The 26,448-nt window shown below is 40.6% G+C and overlaps 1 protein-coding gene across 6 annotated transcripts in view; it reads right to left on the reverse strand.

Annotated features, from left to right (window-relative positions):
- Positions 1-26,448, reverse strand: part of ABCC8 (ATP binding cassette subfamily C member 8) — a 74,514-nt gene that overhangs the window by 46,803 nt on the left and 1,263 nt on the right. For all 6 annotated transcript variants that reach the window (XR_014173821.1, XR_014173822.1, XR_014173823.1 and 3 more), the window contains exons 2-10: positions 25,568-25,709; positions 23,314-23,435; positions 16,676-16,842; positions 15,443-15,685; positions 14,571-14,756; positions 5,778-5,942; positions 3,552-3,707; positions 3,102-3,236; positions 1,842-2,004 (exon numbers count right to left, since the gene is read on the reverse strand). Coding sequence is in view for 3 of the 6 variants with exons in the window: in XM_081935751.1 (XP_081791877.1) it covers positions 1,842-2,004; positions 3,102-3,236; positions 3,552-3,707; positions 5,778-5,942; positions 14,571-14,756; positions 15,443-15,685; positions 16,676-16,842; positions 23,314-23,435; positions 25,568-25,709 (1,479 nt within the window). In the remaining 3 variants the exon portion in view is untranslated. The remainder of the gene's footprint in view (positions 1-1,841; positions 2,005-3,101; positions 3,237-3,551; positions 3,708-5,777; positions 5,943-14,570; positions 14,757-15,442; positions 15,686-16,675; positions 16,843-23,313; positions 23,436-25,567; positions 25,710-26,448) is intronic.

Raw genomic sequence — 26,448 nt, forward strand, 5'->3', positions numbered from 1 at the left:
AATAAGTTCCTTTTTTTACAATGACACTTTATTAAAAATTAAGATTACAATATTACTGCAACATTTCTACTTACTTCCTTTTGTCTTTTCTACTGCTCAATTCACTATTCATATCAAACAACTGTTGAACAGTAACAGTCATTAGGTCTGAATTATAGGCAAGTAAATTTCATGAAGAAATGGTCTCCTTTGTATACCTACCTTTTTATGTCTGACATATAAAATATTATTTACTGTATCAGGAAGAAAAAAATCAGTTATAGGCAGCTACTAGCATTTAAATTGCTCCTCAGAGGATCATCTGGAATTGAAAGTCAATTACTTCTTTATGCATTATTAAATGTTTGGTATTTAGTTTTCACATTTGTCAAAAATTTAAAATTATTTCAGTCTTGGCCTCATTAACTTAAGTGGAATCAAAAATGCAAAACTACTGTGAAACAGAGGTGGTATTCAGCAATTTCTGACCAGTTCTGGAAAACTGGTAGTGGAAATTTTAAATAGTTCGGAGAACCAGTAAATACTACCTCTGACTGGCCCCGCCCCCATCTATTCTCTGCCTCCTGAATCACAGCTGATCGGGAGGAAATGGGGATTTTGCAGTAACCTTCCCCTGGAGTGGGGAGGGAATGGAGATTTTACAGTATCCTTCCCTTACCACGCCCACCAAGCCATGCCATGACTACCAAGCCACGCCCACAGAACCGGCAGTAAAAAAAATTGAATCCCACCACTGCTGTAAATGTTTTATAACTACACACAATTCTTATCTGCTTAATCTTTAAAGATGTAGAGAAACATAACAATTCAATCCTGAGCTGCTATTGGTATAAAACAGCTGTCTGCATTGACAGTCCCAATTCAGATGTAAAATTAATTAAACATGCTATCGCCTAAAAGCTAGAAGTATTCCCAATGGAAAAATAAGGGAAATTGGTCATTTCATGACACAGGACTGGTCATTATAGTCACTTATCTTATCTTAGGATAGTCATTAGCCTGTTATGCAAAAGAATGTCCATGTATCTACAGTTGTACATTTGATTATTCTGTTTTGACCACAGATAAGAAGATGTTTACACCATATTGGAGTTTGTTTTAGAATCTTGTGTAAATTGAACTGTTTAAATGATTTTCATATAAACCAGTCAATATGAAAAGAGTAAAGAATAGTTTGGCATGATCTGTGAACCAACTATTTATTGGAGATACAGTTTACTGTTTTGCTTTTATTTCATGCAAGCATGAATAATATTACATTAACTAATATTGATCTGGCTGCTTGAAAAGCATTTAAGTCAATCTTCAAGACTATTGAGAAGATTTGCACATTTTGTCCATTTTTAAAAATGGATAATTATTTCAATATTATGGTGTAGCACAAATAACTTTCTAGCATTAAAAAGATAAACTCAGTAAAACTCAAAAGACTGTAAAATCTTTTTCATAAAATTTAGTTTGAAGAAATAATGCTTGTATGATGGGATCTACTTTGTTTTTTTACCTTCAAGAAAATTCACCCAGTCCATTCACCCAGTCCATTTGGACGGAACTTTTGAGGATTCAGGTGGAAGGGAACAAATGATTTGTTGATGAACTAGCAGGAGAAATTCATTCTAATGGCTGTTTTAATTTACATTAAAAAAAACCATATATACAATTGGTCTTGCCTTTGAAAACCAATTTTCCAAAGACTATAGCGCAGGATTTTTTTTAATGCTTTGGGAGTTTTCTTGGTATGGAAACTGTTTCCTTTAAATTTGCAGTAAACTAACTAAAAACTTATTTACGTTTATGCAAACATTTAAACTGACTTTGGGGACAAAAAGTGAATTACTTACTTGATATAGAGGTATAAAGGGCAAAAGATTTAAGACTTGTCATTTCCTTTTGCCGAGTTTCTTCCACACTACTATGAAAAATGTGTTCCCAGGCATAGAGCTTAAGTAGTTTTATGCCTCGAAGCATTTCATTTGTTTTCTTCAATCTCTCATTGGAATATTCCTGGACCATTGGCATAAAAAATAATTTTGTATTATAGTGAGATCATAAGATATAGTATTATATAACAATCCATGGTAATGCAAATTGGTTACAAAAAGATCCTGTACTCCAATTTTTTATTTAAATACTTCTTCCCCTCTTATTTATTTATAATATTTCTAGCCCACTGTGATCAAAAGAGATTCTTGATGGTTACATATAGTAATACAGATTAAAATACATACAATAGGAGTAAATCAACAACAAAAGCAGTATGAATAAACCCTTTCAACATAAATTAGAAATAAAATAAATAAAACAAAGATGGCAATGTTCACATCTGGGGAAAGTTCTCCAAAACAATTGAGTCTTTAAGAATTTCTAAAATACCAGTGAAGAGGGAGCCAGTTTGATCAGCACTGCTATGAAGAAGCAATACTGCCTGTATTTTCTGAAAGTAAAGGATTTGCAACAATGTTTCTCTGGTGGATCTAACTAATACAGACAGGAATATGCAGTCTAAAGGGGCTATAATGCTAAGGTATAATGAGCTTTATATGTCAATGCTAACACCTTATATTACCTCTGGAAACTAAGCAGTAATTAATGTTGGGTCTGGAAAAGTGCCTTAGTATGCTCCCACACCTCGGAACCCAAAAGAAAGTGTTCTACTACATCTGTAGCTCCCAAATACTCTTTAAAAGCACTTCCAAAAAGGGTCAAAAGTTAGATGTTAAATATATCCAAGACCAATTGTCATTAAACTGATTACAAGGCATATCTGCTCAGCTTTGTATTGATTTAGTTGTGTGGAATACAGATATTTATTTCTTTAACAGTACCAGGTTTTTGTTTCAGAAAAATGAAAAGCAAAACTGCGCCATTCCTCTCTTTTCCCCCCAATTTGCTAGGTAGTTATTTTCAAACTATAAGTAGATTAAACACTATAGAAATACAATACAACGGGGAATTTGTCTCACTACACCTAACAGAACTCACTTTTGATTAGATGCAATATGAACAAAGTATACTAAGGACACTCTCAAAGATCTGAGATTACAAATTTATAGTCTGGAATTGTGAAATTGGGTGGGTGTACTAATCTTGGCAGAACTTACCAATGTGCTTCTTTGAGCTTGTGAAAGTTTTGTGGCTACAAAGTATTGGACAGGGGCCAGCACTATGATTACAGCTGCTCCAATTAAGGCACTTATTCCAAGCAGGTAGTAGAGCAGAACAATTCCAACAATAATCTGCAATGATGGAAAGAAAAGGGACATTGATTCATGCAATTGATGCAATTCCAAAAGTGAATGGTAAGGGCATTTAGGAAAATAGGAGGATTCTAGACATGTCATCAATTGTTATTTTTGGAAGAGATGTAGGATGTCTTCCAAAAAAGGAAAGCATAACCCACTTCAGGATAACTACAACATCAGAGAAAAAAAGCTATGAAGATTCAAGAAACGTAGATCTTATGATCCCATGGGACAGTAGGAGGTAAACATTTTACACTGATGTCTGTTCCCTTGGGTTAATGTTAATTAATAATCCATTCATTTTCTTACCTGTACAGGCATAGCCCAGAGATTAGGACAGAGGAAGAAGAACCACATTAGTTGGTTTGTGTCTATTGCAACCAGGTTACAGATCTGACCTGAGGTCATTTCCCCCATGGACATATTGGAGGTTGATAGTCTCATGATCTTATTATAAATTTTTGTCTAGAATGAAAATGTTCAGTTTTAATTGAAAGATAAAAAGCAAACTTCCACATTGATAATACTTTGTTCTATATTGATAACATCTATAAGCAATCATGATGATAGCAAAACATTAAGATTATAAGAATATTGAGAATGCTAAAATTACATACTAGCATCAGGACATCTAATACAAATAGATATATTGCAGCATTTTAATATAATTTAGCTTATCTCATGCTACAAGAGAGTCTATGGATATTCTCAGTCATCCAGGTCATGCTTGTCCCAAGGGTGCTTTTTTTCAAGAGGCAACTGGACTTTTTTTATTTTTCCTTGAAGATGGTTCACTTCTCAGCCAAGAAGCTTCTTCAAAAAAACAAAGAAAGTCAACTTGCCTCTTGAAAAAAGTACTGTTGGGTCATGCTCTGAGATTTATATAATAAAATGAGATCTATCTATTGTCCAAATCTTTTTTTTAAAGGTTGGAGTATGTATTCCCCAGGAAGATATTTTTGTTAATAAATATTTCAAATTAAATAGGAGTTGAATTTTGATACAAATAGATGGCTAAAAATCCTACAGGTTTATGAGGAGAAATATGTGAATATCACTCCTAGACCAATTTCCATTTTAAGCAGAACTCCTATGTTAACATTAATCAGATATTTTAAACAGATTGATGTTTAAAGGATTTTAAAGGAAATTTCACTAGAATGGATAGCTTCCCAAGGTTTTCAGAGAATTTAGAATAACAGTGAGGGTTCCATGAGCTTCTTCATTTGACATAAAGGGATAATTATGAACAAGTCAATTTTTATTTCTCGCTGTTACTGGCGCCCTCCTGTTAAAATTACCGCTCTTAAGACTTTCCAGTTCAACTGTATTCCCATATTTACTAGAGACCATGTTGGAGAAAACAGTGTATCATTTATTTAATAAACAATTTGATCTTAAAAGAAATAAGATTCATTTAGAAAAAAATCAGTGAAAGTCTACTTGGGATAATTAAATGAAATACTTTGATTCTATCCCTTTTTGGAATTGGAAGATTGCATTCAACATGCATTAAAAAAGGTGGTATTCTTTTTCTTTCACACACAAAATCATATACATAAAAACACTCCTATTCAACTAGAATCAGGATTGTATTTTCCAAGTTCACATTTAAAGTAATATGAATATGACAAGATAGTGTGATAGAACACCTTTTTTGTGCCCTTGATCAGTTTGACTCTGGTAACAATTCCCTGCAGTTTTCTTGGCAAAATTTTTTGGAAGTATTTTGCCATTATGTTCTTTCTAGGACAGAGAGAAACTGATTGGCCCAAGATCACCCAGCTGGCTTTGTGCCTAAAGTGGGACTAGAACTCACAGTCCTGTTGCTTCTAGTCAGGTGGCTTAGCCAATACACCAGATTGACTTTCAATGTGACAGTCATTGTTGGCAATTAATTCTTGCTATTTCTGGTATCAGAGGTTCATTCGCTTCATTTTTTCTTGTTTCTTTTTCTTTCTTAATAAAGAAACCCAAGCCGTGATCTATTTGTGCTGAAATCAGATGAGCTATTAATTTCAGAAGCCATGTAGGACAGCTGCACCTTATATAATGAAAGGCAAGGACGTGAAGATTTGTCACAGTAGAAAGAGTTTCTCCTTAACTCAAGAGCATCTGTAAACGTTACAAATTTTTAATGCTCTCATCAACACAGTAAAATGCATTTTAATGACATTAAGTATTTGAGTACCAAATACTTGGCATTAAATACTTTGAGTATTTAAGATGAAAATCAATAGATTTATTAAGGCATCAGTCTTTTCTTTGTTATATTGTCACCTTCACGGAAATTTTAATTGACAGTCCCTTTTCTAATTCTTTTTATTTTGAAAATATTTGAGGAAGTTCTTTTACTTATTATCCGGATCCCTCATTAATATTAGCTCAATCTGAGCTTTAGCTTTCCGGATACCACTTATACAAATACATACCACCTCTTTGGTATTATGCTTTATTTAAAAATGCTTTTTTCTATTAAATTAGCTGTAAAATAAAAATCTTTCACAGCATGAATCTGTAGGATATTTGAAATACCTGTATTGCTCCTCTTAGGTTAATTCCTGTTTCAATGGCCACATAGTATGATGCCTGGAGAAATGTTCTTTGCAATAGAAGTGCAAAAAAAAGGAGGACTGATAACACATAAGGATTAGCCAAGAATTCTTGAGAAGAGATGAAGTAAACACCCATCATTTTAGTCTGTAGGAAAAACCAAAACCAAAATAAAAGGCTTTTTTTAAAAACTTCTGTTTTTAAAGAATTCCTATAAATGCAATATAACACAAATGCACAATGGAAACTGCAGAAATACTGGAAATTACTTACAAAGTTTTGCAAATGGAAAATATGGTAAATATATCATCTAATTTTGATTTTCATAAGAATGCTAGATCCTCTATAAAATAATTTTATGGTTAAAAATAACATTCATTGTATTTCCTATATTGAAGTCAGCCTTATTTCTGTAAAAAAAAAACCTCTCATGAATTACTTCTATTTTCTAAAGCATAGCATTTCATTTTGTGCTAACTTTATTCAGGTATGTTAGCTATCGGAAGGAGAACAAAGTAATAAAATGAGGTCATTTTTAAAAATATATATTCTCAAGCTTTAAAGCATGTATTCTGAATCAGGGCAGACAATAAAGTTGACAATGTGTCTCTTCAGATGCAGAAACATATTCAGAAAACAAATAAAGATAATGTCAGGGATCCAAATAGCATCTTCCATCAAATAAGTATCCAAGGCTTGAAATTCCTCAATGCTCAATTTTATTACAGAAGCCATATTGGCACATCTGGGAAAACCTGAATCTGAAAGCTTCCAGGTTTTACCAACACAGTTGAAAGTTCAAGATCCTGCCCCAACACTCACAAGTCTATCACATGGCCCAATCAGCAATTGCCATGATGGAAGATTTCTCCCATTCACATCCGTTCAGGTGCACAGACAAGGCGACCTTGACTTTCTGAGAAGGAATGTTATTGTGGCTACATATCTACTCTGCTCCATACAATCCTCCCTCCCTGTTTCCCACAGTAGAATATGTTTGAATATGTGGCAGGCTTGACAGATGCATTAAAAAATCCCCCTTTGATCTATTTATGGAGGTTTTCCTACATAAAATTTTCAACTAGCACATGCTGGAGATAATTTGGGCAATTTAGATCCTACATGATATGCTACATGATCATTTTAGTAATATTAGGCAAGTATCTGAAAATGCCATTTTGCTATTTTTAGAATTATGCTGGCAATTAGAAATTATAGTATCTTCAAGTGCTTCATTTTGCATATAAGATTATCACTTGTCTGTTCTCAATACTAATAAAAATCAAAGTTAAAAGCAAATAGGCAATAGTAATGATTAAAACAGCATCTGAAGTTTGCTTGTCCTCAATAATGCAAACTCCCTTGGGTGAGGTTAAAGAGATTGTATGTATCTGGTGTTAGTTTTGTATTACAATTGTAGGTCAAGAATAACCTTGACTGGAAGCAAAAGCATCAGGATAATTTCATTCAACTGACTCTCCAGGAATGTATTTGAGAAGCAGAAAGATGACATGGAGGGAAGTTCTTAACAGTCAGTAAAGTGTTGAACTGGGCTATTAAATGAAATCTAAGGAATTTGCGCCTATCTTACCAATATCAGATCTCCTTTTTGATTAGATATAAGCTAATTAGGTACTTTGAATACCTTAAACCAGTGATGGCGAACCTATGGCATGCGTGCCACAAGTGGCACGCGGAGCCATTTGTCAAGGCACGCGAGGCTCTGCCCTGTCAGCTGGCCAGCACGCATGCGCGCGCTGGCCAGCTGAGTTCACCTTTTTAAAAGCTATTTTTCGCCTTCCCCAGGCTCCAGAGGCTTTATAGGAGCCTGGGGAGGGTGAAAAGAGCCTCCCCCCCAGAGGCTTCAGGGACCGTCCCTGAAGCCTTCGGAACGCTTAAAACCACCCTCCGAGCAAACCGGAAGTGACTTCCGGTTTGCTCGGAGGGTGGTTTTAAGCGCTCCGAAGGCTTCAGGGACCATCCGAGGCTTCCCTGATGCCTTCGGAGCTCTTAAAACCACCCTCCGAGCAACCCGCAAGTCACTTCAGGGAAGCCTCTGGACGGTCCGGACGGTCCCTGAAGCCTCCGGAGGGCCTCCGGGGGATTGGGGGAGGCTCTCTTCGCCCTCCCCAGGCTCCTATAAAGCCCCTGGAGCCTGGGGAGGGCGATAAAAAGCATGTAAAAATGGGGGTCGTGCGTTGTGCGTGCATGCGCACTGGGGGGTCGCGCGTTGCATTATGGGTGCGGCACGCCCACACTCGACCCCCCTGCGCTCCCCCCACTTGCGGCACGTGAGCCAAAAAAGGTTCGCCATCACTGCCTTAAACTGTCTTCTTTTCACTCTGTTTTAAAACTTAAAAAAAGAGGAAATCTTCTTCCTCCCTGACTGCTTTGTCTTTAGTATCTGGATTTCAGAGAGATTTTCTGAGAGTCTAGAGGCTCTGTTCGGAGCAAAGTGCTCTTGCGTGACTTCTAGAGTATTGGCAGAGGAGAGTCCAGTGGAAAGGAGAGTCCAGAGAAAAAACCTGGAGAGGCCTCTCTTGTCCAGGGTGTGTATGTGTGTATGACACACCAACTAAATCAAGGTGCACATTTTTGGAATTTTTGACATAATAATAATAATAAATAATAAAATTTATTTCTTAGCCGCACCCTCTCCCGAAGGACTCGGGGCGGCGTACAAGAAAACACATAAAATATAAAATAGACAACACATACACAATAAACAAATACATGTACATGGACATGGAGAAGGGAGGCAGATAAATAGAGACAATTAAAACACAGTAAAATCTAAAAACCCCAGAATTAAAATTAAAAAACCCGTCAGGAGCAGAGTGAGCGAACTATGGTTGAGCCAGGCCAGCTATTTGGAATAGGTGGGTCTTGAGCTTTATCCGAAAGGCGCGGAGGTCAGAGGTAGTCCTAATATCCGGGGGAAGGTCATTCCACAGGGCTGGGCCCGCTACAGAGAAGGCTCTACTCCTAGACACCGCCCCCCGACATTGTCTGGCGGATGGCACCTGGAGGAGTCCCTCTCTGTGCGAGCGGATTGGTCGCAGGGATGTATGGGGCAGGATACGATCCCGCAGGTATCTAGGTCCTGAGCCATGGAGCGCTTTAAAGATCGTTATCAAGACCTTGAAACGCACCCGGTAGACCACAGGTAGCCAGTGCAGCTCGCGCAGGAAAGGTGTCACATGGGAGTACCTTGTACTCCCCATTATTACCCGCGCGGCCGCGTTCTGGACCAACTGTAGTCTCCGAGTGCATTTCAAGGGAAGCCCCATGTAGAGAGCGTTGCAGTAGTCCAGGTGAGACGTCACCAGCGCATGAGTGACTGTGCGCAAGGCATCCCGGTCCAATAGGAGGCGCAATTGGCGCACCAGGCGAACCTGGTGGAACGCCCCCCTTGCCACGGCCGTCACATGGTCATCCATGGACAGCCGGGCATCCAGGAGGACGCCCAAATTGCGCGCCCGCTCCACCGGGGCAAGTTGTACGCCCCCGATGGCCAGAGATGGAATTAACTGGTTGAACCGGGGGGTCGGCAGCCACAGCCACTCTGTCTTGGAAGGGTTGAGCCTGAGTCGGTTGTCATCCATCCAGACCCGTACGGCTTCCACACACCGGGACATCACTTCGACGGCTTCGTTGGGGTGGTTCGGGGTGGAAATGTACAGCTGAGTATCATCAGCGTACAGATGATATCCCACCCCAAAACCACGGATGATCTCACCCAGCGGCTTCATATATGTGTTGAACAGGAGCGGCGAGAGGACCGACCCCTGCGGCACCCCACAGATAAGGGGGCTTAGAGTCGACCTCTGCTCCCCTGTCAACACACGTTGCGTCCGGCCGGAGAGGTAGGAGCCGAACCACCGTAGAACGGTGCCCCCGACCCCCAACCCCTCCAGTCGGTGCAACAGGATACCATGGTCGATGGTATCAAAAGCCGCCGAGAGATCTAATAGGACCAGGATAGAGGAACAACCCCTATCTCTGGCCCTCCAGAGATCATCCACCAACGCGACCAAGGCCGTCTCCGTGCTGTGTCCGGGGCGAAAGCCGGACTGGCGCGGGTCTAGATAATCATTTTCCTCCAAATGTCGTGGAAACTGATAAGCCACCACACTCTCTACAACCTTCGCCAAAAAGGGAAGGTTGGAGACAGGACGATAATTGGCCAGCTCCATAGGGTCCAGGGAAGGCTTCTTGAGCAAGGGTCTCACCACCGCCTCTTTCAAGGCGGCTGGAAGAGACCCCTCGCCCAGTGAAGCGTTCACTAGGCCCTGGAGCCAGTCGCGTGTAACCTCCCAGGATGCCAGTACAAGCCAGGAGGGACACGGGTCCAGCAAACATGTGGTAGGTCGCAGTCGTCCACGCACTCTGTCCAAATCCTCGATGGCAACCAAATCAAACTCTTCCCAGGTTGGTTTCTCAAGACTCGCCACGGACGTCTCCACTGGGCCACTGAAAGGGACCCAGTCCTTCCGGATTTGAGCGATTTTATCCTGCAGGTATTTCCCAAATTCCTCTGCCCTACCCTGTAAAGGGGCCTCCCGCGGCCTCTGAAACAGAAGGGAGCGGGACACCCGAAACAGGGCGGCAGGGCGGTTCTCCGCGGATGCAATGAGAGCGGCACAATATTGATGTTTGGCCGCTCTCAATGCCACAAGGTACGTCCTTAAATGGGCTCGTACCTGTGTTCGGTCAAATTCAGAATGGGAGGATCTCCAACGACTCTCTAGGCATCTCTTGCGGCGCTTCATCACCCTTAGCTCCTCGGTAAACCAAGGGGCCAGGGTGGATCGTTGCCGCCGGAGAGGCCGCAAAGGCGCCACCCGGTTCAAGGCCCCGGTAGTCGTGTTGTTCCACGCGACCACCAGGTCCTCTACCCGAGGGTGGGTCAGGGCTACAGGAGGTGGCCCAAGCTCCATCTGGAACCTATCTGGTTCCATCAGGCGCCTGGGGCGGAACCATCTAGTATTTTCCGGTTCCGCCTCCCCGCGGTGGGGAGCAGCGCCAGGGAAGTCAAGTCGGAGGAGTGAGTGGTCTGACCATGACAGCGGAGTGATGGTTAAGTCTCCTCCTCCCAGATCATTCAACCACTGGCCAGAGACAAAAACGAGGTCCAGGGTGTGACCTCCCTCGTGTGTCGGGCTCTGAATCAGTTGAGTCAGGTCCATGGCTGTCATGGAGGCCATGAACTCCCGAACCCCCTCAGATGCTCCTCCCACCGATGGCAGGTTAAAGTCCCCCATCACTAAAAGTTTGGGGGTCTCAACCGCCACCGATGCGACCAGCTCGAGGAGTTCGGGCAGGGCCGCTGATGTATAGCGAGGAGCCAGGTATACTATCAGCAGGCCCAACTGTCTCCCAGGGCCCCATTTCACAACAAGGGATTCACATCCGGATGTCTGTGGCACAGTGGACTCCCTCGGCTCTAAGTCCTCCCGAATAATCACTGCTACCCCACCGCCCCTTCCCTGGGCCCGGGGCTGGTGAAATGCACGATAACCTGGCGGGCACATTTCCACGAGGGGTAAACCTCCCTCGTGGCCCAGCCAGGTCTCCCTTATTCCCGCGAGGTCCGGCTCCCCCTCCAGAATTAGATCGTGAATGAGGGGGGCCTTATTAATGACGGACCTCGAATTGCATAACAACAGCCTCAGGCCCTGGGCCTGGAGCTCCTGACCACCTAGAATGCGGGGGTTGGTACAAACGACCGGGTGTAACCAGCACCCACGGTCTCCCAACCGACTGCGAGTTTTTGATCTGTCCTCGTATCTGCCCCTCCCTACGACCGTTGGAATCAAGAAGCCCTGCACCGGAACGACATCCTCCCCCTCCTCCTCCCTTCCGCTCCCTCTGCTCGCGACCACACCTGGCGACCTGGCTCTGTCCTCGCTCCTGACCTGACCCTCCAACCCCCCCACCCCAGAACCCCTACAAAATTTTTAAAAAACAGTCAACTAAAAACCCCCTAAGTCAAGCGTAAAATATTTAACATCACTAGCTTTATTTCATTATGTTTTAATTTCCTTTGGGCAGATTCTGGAGAAAGTACGAGGCTCTAGGACCTCTTCTGTTGGACTGAGATTTGAATGAACATTGATAGTGCAGTTTATTATTTAACTTATAATATTTTCAGTTGTTTTCCAATGTTTGCAGGAGTTGTGGGTGCTCCATCACTGGAGAGAAGAGATTGTACAGCCATTTGTCCGGATTGGTATCGGGTCTCCTGGTTCAGCAGGGGGCTGGACTAAAAGACTTCCAAGGTCCCTTCCAATTCTATTATACTGTTACTTTTACTAATGTAATTTGCCTATGAAATAGTGAAGGAGGGCATTTTGGGGAGGGTTAAGAATGGGTTTATATAAGTTCTCATTTTTGTAGGTTTTTCTTATTCTATAAGTCTTTAACAAATGTTTATTGCTGCAATTTTTCAGTCTATCACTGTTTTACTGCCCTTTTAGTACTGGAATTTAGTTGAAAGAATAAAACATTTACTTCTAAAAAAAAACACCAAACTACTTACATTAGAATTCCTACTTAAACAAATGTAGGTATCAGGTGCAAGGAACTGGAGCTGGGATAGAATTAATAAGCATTGCAAGTTTATTCATTCAACATATACACAAGAATCTGTTCTACTAATTATCAATCTGAATTGACACCAGATAAGAGTCAAGGAGGACTAGATTTAGGTCTCTTTCGATAGCATAGGGATGCTAGCTTGATGATGTATTTGACCCCACCCTCAGGCTTTGCCCTGTCTTCTCCAGCATCAGGCTGTTTAAATGTATATCTTAATATATTTCTTACTGCATGATCTGCTCTTCATTTTATTCTTACATCTAATTTTGGAAGCAAAGTATATTCAAAACAAGCTCCATTATTAATGTGTACAAGAACAAAAATAAATGATTAATGCTGCCTACAGCTATTACTAAAGAAAAAAGTATTGTTAGCATGACATAAATTCTGAAATAATATATGGTTGAATAAAATGTAAAGCTTAGATTATTCTTTATAAAGCCATTTTCTGTGTTTTTTTTAGAGAGGCTAGCTCTATTAAATGTTGAAGTTAGCCACACTATATTAATAATGCTTATATAAATGATAAAGCATTAAAAGGTTTTGTGTTACCACAAGAACCACTAAATCGTTCTATAAATCACTAAGGTGGTTACCTTTTAAATATGTTACATGAACTAAAGCAGCATCTCTCTATAATAAATTATATTATTATTTTTATTTCTAATCATTTTAATCTATAGTCCAAAATACTATTATTGTTTTCTATAACTAAATACTGATTTGATGAAGAAAACTTGAAAATGAATTGCTTTAATAGCTACAATTATAGAAATTATTCTATTTCCACTCTATTATACAAATGCCAACCTTTTACTACTGCATATCTGCAATCAAACTGATTAGTTGTTTATGGAATCTTAAAGATAACAAACCTCATTAATTAGTACAAAAATTGTTCATTTCTTAACTCCAAAAGTTTTTTGTTGAATTTGTATTTATAAAAACTTTTTTGGGAGGATATAAAAACAAAGGATATTTGTTTTTAGTATATTTTTCTTTGGATATATATGTATGTATGTGTATATATATTTGTTTTCGTAGATTTTCACGGGTGTAGGTATGCTGGTTTTTTTGTATTCGGGTCTTTTCCCGTGTAAGATTGAGATTGTCTTTGCAAGGTTCCGGCAAGTTCTCACTTGTCATCTTCATTTTAAGCCCAAGCTTACGAATACAACAAAACCAGCATATGTGTGTGTGTGTGTGTGTGTGTGTGTGTGTGTGTGTGTAGGTATGTAGGTATTGTGTCACAACCCCTGGTATGCCAAAATATGGGAGGTAACACACTGCTTCCCTTTTCTGTCTTTCGGCTCACTCCAGGAGACCATCCAGGCAGAAAATCATATTTTTTATGTTGCCTTTGTTACATTTGTGTTGTATTTGTGCTGATAAATAAATAAAGGGAGACTAGTATAGATCTATTTCAAGCTATTTAGCTCTCATCAGCTAGCCATACCCTTACTGGGAATCGAACCCAAGCTGTATTACAGATTAGGAAGTGTATTAGCCACTAAGCCACAGGCTCTCCTCCTTATCAACTGAGCCAGGGAAATAGGTATGTATTGTATCACAACCCATGGTATGCCCAAATATGGGAGGGAACACACTGCTTCCCTTTTCTGTCTTTCAGCTCACTCCAGGAGATATATATATATATATATCTTGCAATACCATGTCCCTTAATGATTTTTCTGATATGATGGCCCTCAAAACTACCATGGAAATGTTTGGTCACAACAGAATCTGTTTTTTCTTAATTGCTGCGGACAGAGAGCAAAAGAGTGAGAGTCACAATTATCTGGAAAATCTGCAGCTTCCTGGGATCCTGGGAATGGGAAAATGTAACTGTTGGTATAAATACTGTATTTTATTTTTTGACAGCCTTTTGGTCATTTCTTGTGGCTTGGTGCCAGTTGGAACAGTGTCAAGACCACAACCGAGTGACTCATTCACTCACACTCATTCACTCACGCACACAAAAAGGAAAAGGAATCAGTTACCCCAAAGCTCGTCCAGGGACCAAGAGTGAATCTGAAACGCCCACAGGCTCTCATATACTGTAATTAGGCCAGAGACTATGAGTTCTACAGCTTGAAGTTTAGCAAAAGTGATTTTGACAAGATTAGAACCAATAAAAAGTTAGAAGACATTTTAAAAATGATTCTTAGGAAGTACCTGGGCATGCAAAGAGCTGTTATCTTTCCTTACATGGACAATCCCAGAGATGCAAAGCGGACCAGCAAATCCAAGCAAATCTGCCAGAATACGGAAAGTGCTGCTTAGAGCCAAAGGCCTTCCAAAGCCATAGCAAAGGGCACACCAAATACTTCTGGATCCTTGTGGGTAAGGAGTGTCTTTATTCTGTCCGGTAATAAAAAAAAAAGCATTGTTAAATTCAGGCAGGGGGTGACATTTTAAAAATGTCATGTTCTAAAATACATAACACATAAATATTGTTTTATAAATCCTGACCTTTACTGGAAGAGATAACTGTTTTCTTTTCTTGGCCATGGAAGAAGGGGGAAAGAGTTGAAGTTACCATACCAAGCCATGTCTTACCATTCAACTATTGATGTACGTGTGTGTGTATATATAACAATTAACTCATAATTACTCTATTATGTATTACTTTATGTTAGAAAAATACTCTTACAGCAATAGCAATATCACTTAGTCTTAGCCCTCTCTTTAGGTTTACAATGTCAGCATATTGCCACCAATAATCTGTATCCTCATTTTACCGACCCTGGTAAAATGGAAAGCTGAGTCAACTTTGAACATGCCAGGATTGAACTTCTGGCTGTGGGCAGGGACATCCTGCAAGATTGCATACTAACCACTGTGCCAATGGGGCTCTAACATAGATTTAATTTACAGTAGATTCGTTTTGATTTTAAATGTTGACATACCTTCTACTCAACTGGCAACAAAGGAATCTTTGAAGTGTTTTTTAAAAATGTCATTCAGAGGTATATAAAATGGCTTGTCTGTTTTTAAAAGAGGATTTTCTTTTTACTATATAAAACCTTTTTGTTTTATAGTCATACCTTTTGTGTTTGAAAAGCTTCATTAAGGCACATGTAATTGGTCAGAGCTCTCATTGCAATAGGCAGTTTACCTATAGCTTTCAAATCTATGGATTTCTTATGGGCAGTTTTAATAAAGGTATTCATCCACCAATATGTTCCTTTTGACAGGAGGTTCACAAAAGGTTGCAGGAATCTGACTCCAAGGTCCTGAAGATCCTCCGGCGGTTTTATTTCTTTCGTTTTTTTGAAGAAAATATATCTCTAAATTTCATAAAGTCAAAAAAAATCAGCAAATTAATGCAAAAGCAGATAAAATTACAATTATTCTGTAATTAGTCCCCTGCTCAAGATAACCAAATAAACATGAATTTTAGAGTTTGCATTTCTCAAGGGGTCCTTTATTTTTCAGTATTTAAGTGGAAAAGTTATTCAATCAGCAAAATGCGTATTCTCTAAACCAAAGTGAAATAACATGATTTTAAAAAAATACTTTGGCTAAACTACTCTTACAATGTAAAATATTTTTCAAAAACACAATAACTAGAATTAATTTACAATAGTTTCATGACTAAGAAAGTAAATATTTGTCAGATTAGTGCTATGTTTCTATTAGATTCTATTCAACCTAGCAGTCAAAAGTTAAGCTCAATTTGGACAGATAAGCATCTTTAAATTCCAATAATTCCAGAGTATTAAATTCTACTTTCTATCATAGTAAGATTAATACCTGGCAGAAGAGAGAAATTTAAGCATTTTGCCTCCTATTTGGAATAAATAATATGAATTATAAATAAATTGATTTAAAGCTACACAATTTACAAGTTGATAACTTGCCAGCTCAAAACACATTTTCTTCAGAAGGCATAAAATACAATTTAAATATAACTAGTTGGATATTACATGACATTCTATCTTTCCATTTAAGAAAATAGATATATGAAAATCTCAGGAAAGTATTCATAGAGCTTTTGAACTATGGCATTGTTCTGGAAGTAACTGATGGTAAACAGCATTAATTCTCACTAACACGAATCATTTATCTAATCTGATTCCAGATGTATTTTTGATGAATGAATGCCAGGCTGTTTGGCAACATCTTATGGAACAAGTTAATTTTATAAATCCTGCTTCACAATGATTTTAGCTGGCTAAAGTTCTGGCCAGCAGAAGGCCAAAGTAGAAGTAACCTAGCTCTTCAGTTTTCTCTCCTGTTCTTCCCTGAGTTATCATGCACATATAATTAACCCTTACCCTCACTCGGATTACGTTAATTTCCACAATTAGCAGCATTCCATAAAGTACAACCAAGAGTGCTGTGAGGCAGAATCGAAGCTGGCGTGGTCCAATATTATTATCACAAAACTTGACAAACTTGATAGTTTTGGTTATAAACTCCGAAGTCCAATAAAATAGCAAGGCTGTTGAAAATAAAAAAAATGGTAATTGAGATTTTGGTAAGACAAATTACCAAAGACAAACACAATTATATTATTTTTAAAAAGATCTACACTCCAAAGATTGTTATAAATATAAATAAATTAGATTACAATGGTTACTAGAAAAACTACATTGTTAACCCCTTTCCCACCCTCTTCCAACAGTTATCAGATTTTTGGTTGCATCGGTCTACAAAACTGGTGGAGGCTTCATAGTACAGGGATTGCCAGTGGGTTTTGTCAGTAGTTGCAGCTCTAGTTCCCTTGGCTGGAGTTTACAATGGCATAGGATTTCCTTCACAGCATCTGTTTTGTGCCTGTATGGACATCCTTGAGATCTCTTCCCAGTCTCAAATACACCAGAGCATCTGGTAAAGCATATGGTAATTATCCATTCTGATTATGTGTCCCATCCACCACTTCTGAACTTTCATTATCAGGAAATCTGTGCTGTTGGACTTTACATGATCCAAGACCTTCATGTTGGAGACATGCTCTGGCCAATGAGTGTGAATGTAATATTTCTCCAGTTGTTTGTTATTGGTATGTGAGTTCAGGACTCACATCCATATAGGAGAGCATAGACTTTCAGTTTTGTGAAAATATGGACATTGTGTTGGTTGTGTCTAGTACACAGGTGCCTCATAGCCTAGTTTTTCTTGTGATTCTGAAGTCAATTTCTTTGCAGCCCCTTTCAATTGGCAGGAGAGACCTTAATTCGATGGCACAAACAAGAGAGGCTGGTGACTTTTCCTGCTGCATCAAGATCAAGATATTTATGTGTCTTCTTGTGATCTTAGTGTTCCACAACACCGGCTGGACCTGTCTTCTTGATCAATGATCAGTCTTGTCTCCTCAATCTGCCAGGTCAGGCTACACACACTGGGATAGACAAATTGAAATTGGCTACTCTTCCCTGGTTTGGCCCATTTGCTGAGATGGTTTACTGCATGTGTTAAAGCTACTTGGAGATACAGGTGAGAGCTGAGAGCCAAGTGGAGACCAAAGGTGAAGGAACAATCCTAAAAAGGCACAGCTGGATGTGCAGAAATGAAGAGAAGCTCAACTCTAGCAAGTACGTTCATGGATCATCCTGTTCTGAGAACATTATAACTTTAACTCTATCCCCAGATAGAATAGATGTGCAATCTGGATTTTTTTACCTGCACTCACAGTTCTCCTCAAAGTGTGGACAGTGGGTAGTTGTGGCCAGAAATGTACAGATTCATCTGCTGTGCCACTTGTGTCCTTTTCTCGAGTGAGATGCATTATGATAGTATACCTGGCTCCCCGCCATACATCAACGGCCCTGCCCGGGCTCCTCGAGCGGATCGCGGAGATGGCGGTTGAAACCCCCAAGCTATTAGTGATGGGGGATTTCAACCTGCCATCGACGGGAGAGGCATCCGGGGCAGCCCGGGAATTCATGGCTTCCATGACAGCCATGGATCTGACTCAAGTAGTTCAGGACCCCACGCACGAGGGAGGCCACATACTGGATCTTGTGTTTGTCTCCGACCAGTGGACGAGTGATCTGGGAAGAGGGAATTTAGTCATCACGCCCCTGTCATGGTCAGATCACTCACTTCTCCAGCTGGACTTCCCTGGCGCTGCTCCCCACCGCGGGGAGGCGGAACCAGACTATCCCAGATGGTTCCGCCCCAGGCGTCTGATGGAACCAGATAGGTTCCAGGCGGAGCTTGGGCCACCTCCTGCAGACCTGCCCCACCCCCGGGCAGAGGACCTGGTAGCCGCGTGGAATAATGCGGCCGCTGGTGCCTTGGACCGGGTGGCGCCTTTGCGGCCTCTCCGACCGCCACGATCGACCCGGGCCCCCTGGTTTAACGGGGAGCTAAGGGCGATGAAACGCCTTAGGAGACGCCTAGAGAGCAAGTGGAGGTCCTCCCGCTCCGAATCCGACCGAGCACAGGTAAGAGCCTATGTAAGGACTTACCTTGTGGCAATAAGAGTGGCCAAACGTCAGTATTGTGCCACCCTTATAGCGTCCGCAGATAACCGCCCTGCTGCCCTGTTTCGGGTGACCCGCTCCCTTTTGTCACAGGGGCAGCGGGACCCCCCATTGCTGGGCCGGGCAGAGGAATTTGGAGAGTTCCTGCAGGATAAAATCGATCAGATCCGAAGGGGATGGACCCACCTCAGTGCTCCAGTGGGGACGTCCGAGGCTAGTCTTGAGAGACCATGCTGGGAGGAGTTTGACCCTGTTGTCACCGAAGATTTGGACAGGTTGCGCGGGCGACTGCGAGCCACCACATGTTTATTGGACCCGTGTCCCTCCTGGTTGGTACTGGCCTCCTGGGAGGGCTCACGAGGCTGGCTACTGGGGCTGGTGAACACTTCGCTGGGTGAGGGCCTTTTACCAACTGCCTTAAAAGAGGCGGTGGTGAGGCCCCTGCTCAAGAAGCCTTCTCTGGACCCAACGGAGCTAGCAAATTACCGTCCTGTCTCCAACCTTCCTTTCTTAGCGAAGGTTGTTGAGAGTGTGGTGGCTCAGCAGTTTCCGCGCCACCTGGAGGAAGCTGATTATCTAGACCCGCGCCAGTCCGGCTTCCGACCCGGTCACAGCACGGAGACAGCCTTGGTCGTGTTGGTGGATGATCTCTGGAGGGCAAAGGATGGGGGTTGTTCCTCCATCCTTGTCCTATTAGACCTCTCGGCGGCCTTCGATACCATCGACCATGGTATCCTATTGCGCCGTCTGGAGAGGTTGGGGGTCGGGGGCACCGTATTACGATGGTTCCGCTCCTACCTCTCTGGCCGGATGCAATGTGTGTTGGCAGGAGAGGAGAGGTCGACCGCGAGGCCCCTTATCTGTGGGGTCCCACAGGGGTCGATCGTCTCGCCTCTCCTGTTCAACATATATATGAAGCCGCTGGGCGAGATCATCCGTGGTTTTGGGGTGGGATACCATCTGTACGCTGATGACACTCAGCTGTACATTTCCACCCCAAACCACCCCAACGAGGCTGTTGAAGTGATGTCCCGGTGTCTGGAAGCCATACGGGTCTGGATGGATGACAACAGGCTCAGGCTCAACCCCTCCAAGACAGAGTGGCTGTGGCTTCCGGCTTCCCGGTTCAACCAGCATATGCCATCGCTGGCCATCGGGGACGATCATTAGCCCCGGTGGAAGGGGCGCGCAATTTGGGCGTCCTCCTTGATGCCCGGCTGTCTATGGAAGATCATGTGGCAGCCGTGGCGAGGGGGGCGTTCCACCAGGTTCGCCTGGTGCGCCAATTGTGGCCCCTTTTGGACCGGGAGGCCTTGCGCACAGTCACTCACGCGCTGGTGACGTCTCGCCTGGACTACTGTAACGCTCTCTACATGGGGCTCCCCTTGAGGTGCACCCGGGGACTGCAGTTGGTCCAGAATGCAGCCGCGCGGGTAATTATGGGGAGATCGAGGTTCTCCCATATAACACCCATCCTGCGCGAGCTGCACTGGCTTCCTGTGGCCTACCGGGTGCGCTTCAAGGTGCTGGTTACCACCTTCAAAGCGCTCCATGGCACAGGGCCTAGTTACCTGCGGGATCGCGTCCTGCCCCATACATCCCTGCGACCCGTCCGCTCACACATAGAGGGTCTACTCCGGGTGCCGTCCTCCAGAGAGTGCCAGAGGGCGACGCCCAGGAGTAGGGCCTTCTCTGTAGTGGGCCCCACCCTTTGGAATGACCTCCCCCCAGACATCAGGACAACAACCGACCTTCGCTCCTTCCGTATGAAGCTGAAAACCTACCTGTTTCGACTAGCTGACCTGGCATAATACTACAATCTCTCCAGCCCAGGGCATTTTTAATTGGTAATTTTAGTTTTTAAGGGTTAATTTCACTGGGGTTTTAACTTTTTTTAGGTATTGTAACTTATTTATTTATTCTTACCTCCTCTGTACGCTATATAATACTTTTGTACGTCGCCCCGAGTCCCTGTGGGGAGAGGGGGCGACTAATAAGTTCAAGTAATAAATAAATAAATAAATAAATTCATAGTCAATAATACCTTAGTTAGAGCATTTCATTGCATTTTACATGGGGTTTCCTTTGAAAAGACTACCCAGAAGCTACAGGTGTTCTAGACCTGGCAACTTAATAATGTTTGCTCTTTAATTGTTATGTTCCTCCAATGGACTCGCTACTTATTTTGTCATTTTAATTTATTAGAGCATAGATTTTAATCTTTGTAAGTTACTTAGAATCATAGAAATTGAAGTAGGAAATAAATTCTCAATCTGTTCCACCATAAATTCATTATTAGTAACATATAGTAGACTGAGTTAGATTGTTATGGTTGAATCCAAAATAATTCTATTCCATGAATATTTAACTTAATAATGCCATCTTTAAATACAATTCTTTCCAAAGAATAGTGAACTGTAGGAGGTGGAAGTTTGACTAGAAGAATTAAACGGTCAGTGAGATAGTTGAGGCAGCTTTGAAGGATTGATCTGGTTTAGAATTTGTCAGGCATTTTTGAAACATTTTTACCTTGTGGTACATCTCGTGGATTTCATTAAATCAATTCATTGCTACAAGATGTTCTCCAAGGTACATCTACATTAAATACACAGGACATATTTTTCTGATTTTACTTTTTGGATTTACTTTATCTATATATATGGTTTATGTATTTTGTTATTGTGTATGTTCTGCTTCATTATTATTTACTTACTCTTTTACCTTTTCTAGCTCTACAGTATATCTTTTCTGAGATAGGAGAACAAAACTGTACAATTTTCTGACAGTAAGATATAGCATAGATTTATACAAATGCATTTTAGTGTAATCCATTTTATTTTAACTTGTTTTCATCTAATGCAAGGGTGTCAAACTTGTGGCCCGCAGGCCCGATGCATCATGTACTGGCCGCCCCCACCCCTAGTTTAGCAAAGAAGAAAAAGTTGTGATATGTCACATGATAACAACATGTCATTGAGAGTTTGACACCCCTGATCTAATGTATCACATATTAAGAAATGTTTGTTACTCATCACCATTGGACTATGAATTAACAGAAGGGTACTGCCTACCTCTTTTTATTATTTTCATCACAATAATAAACATCAGGTTATTAATCCAAATAGATTTTATATTGCATATTTGGGCAGCAGTATAATAAAAATCTTCCATTAAATATATAGCTGGATTTAACATATTATAAACCTTATTCAATAATGTCTCAAAAAATATCATTATGAGAAGATAAAAGAAATATAATCAAACAGGGATATAATATTATGTTTTAAAAAACCCCGAAAACAAACAACAAGGGCTTTGAGAGAATATGTGTAACTTCATTATATAATGTTATCAGAAGTCTCCCTGATACATTTCTGGTTAATGAAATCTTCACCTGTATTCCAAGATATAACTAACAATACATGAAATTTAGATAACTATATGCTTGCAATGTTGAAAAGAGTGCTTTATGTAACAGTGAAAATATATAAGCTATTATTTTTGTTATACATTATCTTGTACATTGCCTAGAATTCATTGAAATGGAAGCAAATAAATAAATAGCATACAGTACTATTAATAAAAAATGCAGATGCATAAACTTAATGAATGGTTCATGTGTTAACATCACAAGGAAGGCATGGCGCCACATGGTGTGCTAGTGCCGTTGCTGCAAGCAGAGGGTGGAGCTGCCCCATGTGCCCACACTGCCTTACCTCAGGGGCCCCACATCCAGGCCACCCGTGTCTGGACACCTGCCTTGCGGTGGCTCCAACAGCCCTGTCCAGCATGACCCCACGTGGCCACCGGCTCATTTCTTCTGCTTGCTCGTTGCCACAACGGAGCAGGAGGCCGATGATGTGAACACAAGGCAATTGTCGGGGTGTGCAAGGCCTGGCTGCGGGGGCCCTGAGGTAAGCCGGTGCAGGGTGCATGGGGCAGCTCCACCCCCCTTCGCCTTCTGCCCGTGGCACCGGTGCATTGCTCAACTTCCTGCCCCATTGTGGCCATGAGCAAGCAGAAGAAGTGGGCTGGCAGCCATGTGGACTCCTGCTGCACATGGTTGTTGGTACTGCTGCCATGAGAAAGTTGTTGGGGGATGGATGGCCTGGCTGTAGGAGCCCTGAGGTAACCTGGTGTGGGGCATGTGGGGCAGCTCCACCCCCTTCAGCTCACCTCATGTCAGCAGCACCACAAGCAACCAGAAAGAATGGGAAGCTGGGCATTTTATGACAAGAAAAGTATTGGAAACATTAGACATGCTATATTGGAGAAGTGGACACTTAACTTTCTATTAAACCTGTGAGACAAGAACATTTCTCAGAAAACTAGAAAACTATTCTAAATTCTTGCAAAACTGCAATATGTGTATTTTTGTCTATAATACAGGCAATTTCATAAGAGCATATGAAGATCAAAGGCTTATCTAATCAAGCATTTTGTTCCCAAGCTTGCTACCCACATTCCTTATGGCTGATACATACCTATCAATAATTTTGGAAAATTGGATGTTTCAATGTTGTGATAATAAACGATGGATGTGACGGCTGCCAAAAATGCCATCCCTGGTGGCATATATAGGTGCAAATGACCAGATTTTGAAATTCTAAGTAGAGTGAAACATGTATTATTAAGTTGATTCATTCTTTCAAAGAGAAATATTAATACCCATAGATAAAAGAATTCATGTATCTCCAACTCTCTCCAGATGGAGCATTTTCACATGCACACATAAAGAAGCATATCAGAGTTATAGTATCTAAGATAAATATTATATAGCCCCACTTTTTTCCTTCATTATTCAGAGTAAGGATGCAGAAAAAAGGGGGAACTGTTCTGAGGTATATTACAATACCTACAGCAACTGAGAGCATCAGCATGACCTCATCTGGGTTTAGAAGCTAAACAGAGTTAACCAGTTAGTAAGTCAGCACTGATGATGTTACCTAGTTAGGGTAATGAAATGTCTGCAAGAAAACAAGCAAGCTCAGAGAACACCAAAGATCCCTTACCCAGTTAGTACTTGAATGGAAGACTGCCAAGGAAGAGCAACATTTCAAAACTGTGGATGAATGCACTAAGTAGTTCCATACTGTTACCAGGAAAATTGGATGGCCATGGGCATTAATTCATCAAAAATTAAGCTCACTTCAAAGAAGGTTATTTTAAAAAAGAAAGGAGCGGGGTGGTGGTAAATTTTTTTAGTCCGGAGATCATAAGTTGCCCATTAATGTCTTGTTTGTGAACCTCAGTTCTCACACTGAGTAGGACTAAATGTAGTTCTTTTGTTATATTTCTGAGTTTGGGGGATGCTCTCTGAGCTTGGTTGTTTTCTTGCAGACATTTCATTACCCAAAACTAGGTAACATTATCAGTGCTAGGCATATTTCTGAGTTTTGGAAACAAAATAAACTTAAGAAATTCAGCCCACTTTCTAACTTCTGAAATCCATTCTAGATTGGCCTCTTTTTGAATGTGATATTCCCACATGCTGTGCAAGTAAGTCCTCAGCTTCTAAAGTCAAATAGACTGTTATTAAGAGAACATGTTGGTCTTTCAAAGTTGATATATATTTGAACTATTTAAAAAATCTCAGTCCTTCTTTCCACATTTCATTCTTGAGTGTATGTGCAAAGTACTATTCCTAAATAATATTAAGTAAAATAAGGATTTGGAATTACTGTAGATCTTGGCTTCAGTCTTAACTGAACTTTCATTCTGTTAAAAGAATGGAATTAACATTTATGTAATGAGTCTTTTCTCCTTTTTTCTGCAGCTCTTGCTTTCCCAAACTGCTCTTAGATATTGGGGGAAATTAGGCAACAAGAGGCTCAGATTTAACTTTTTCTAAATTTTTCTGCTGTTTTCAATAATTTTCCCATTGGCTTATGCACCTCTCCTCTTTAATTGCATTTGTTACATTTAAAACAATAGTTAAAAAGAAACTGTTATATTCAGTTTTACTGAAGAATTACAAAAAGATAAAGTATAATTTAGAAAATCAATAAAAAACAGTTTGTGCAAACCAGACCAAACTGTTTAGATAACCCTTCTGCATGGTGTGATATATGGTGTAAAAACACTACCAATGGAAGAAACCATTAGTAAAAATACATCTCCCTGCCCCTAATGTGGATGGGAGGATTCTTTAGGAGACTAATCAATGAATAATAATCAGAGAAGAGTCATGTTAATCTATGATAGCCCAAAATCAGAAAGAGTTTGGTAGCACCTTTGCAAATTACCAGTAACACATTTTATTAAATAAAATAGTCCTAGTATATGAAGTGTAGAATTATGATTACAATGAAACAGTTGGTAACCTTTGCCTTTCTAGCAGTGTGGTCTCATCATATGTTTTAAAGTGAACAGCACTGTAGGTTGAAATTACTTATTAGGAAAAAAAACCCTTGTTATCACACACCTTTTTAAATAGTTTGGATTCAGATTTATACATGCTGAGAAAAGTGCATTTTTCCTCTCTCTATTTGGATATAATGAACTTTTATAGGTATAGAAATCACAAACTATAGAAAACACAACAAAGTGACAAACAAAATAAAATCATCTGGTTAACTAAAAACAATTGCGCATGTATATATACAACATCAGTTATTATTATTATTTTTGAATACATTTCACAAGCTAATCACAGTGAAAATAAGATTCAATTCCTAACAAACAGAATAGTCCAACAAGCTCTATTAGAGTACAAGTATACCTATTATGTATTCTTACCCATCTGACACGATCCCTTCAGCAATTTCACAGACCAGCACAAACAAAAGGATAAAAGTCAAAATCCACCGTAAATTATGGCCAGGAAAATGAAGCCAAGTACTATGATGGATATGAACTTTGGAACTTTGACTTCCCCATCCTAATATAAAAAAAAAACCAAAAACAAATGATCACCATTATCTTAACATTTTTGTGCAAACAACAGATCTAATTTCCTGTCCTGACTATCCTAAACTGGGAAATAAATATATTAATCTTTTCTGGGGTTTTTTAGAAAATAAATTTAAAGAGATTTTAAAAAACACAGAAGTCGGAAATACTTGATTAGAGACCAGCTTAGGCACTGATACTGCACTACTTTTTTTGTAGACCCCACCTCCCCATAAAGCAACTTTTAATTGCTTTGTAATTCATCCAGAAAACTCTTGTTGGGCAGATTAAAATAATAAATAAACATACATCATGATTATGAAGAACATTCTCTCTACAAACAAAAAAAAAATTATGTGAAGATGCTATAAGCCAGGGGTGTCAAACTCATGGCATCACATTGTCGTCATGTGATGTGTCACGACTCCCTCCCCTTTGCAAAACCAGGGGTGGGCATGGCCAGTGTGTGACGCACTCATGGGCCGTGAGTTTGACACCCCTGCTCTAAAAAACCAGTTCCCCCTCACTAAGGGAGAAAATGCAACGTCAAAGAAAGTTTGCATTTGGTGCTCTTTATGATTCACATAAAAAGTCTGAAAAATACATCTTGTCACAATAATTTGTCTGTGATTATGGATTCATTAGCTTAGGAATCGAAGATCCTATCATTTTTCACATATTGAGGAATATATTGTCATGTATTCATTACAGAAAGTTTATTTTCTGTT

This window comes from Natrix helvetica (genome assembly GCF_964273705.1).
Source record: "Natrix helvetica genome assembly, chromosome: 1".
Lineage (NCBI taxonomy): Eukaryota > Metazoa > Chordata > Lepidosauria > Squamata > Natricidae > Natrix > Natrix helvetica.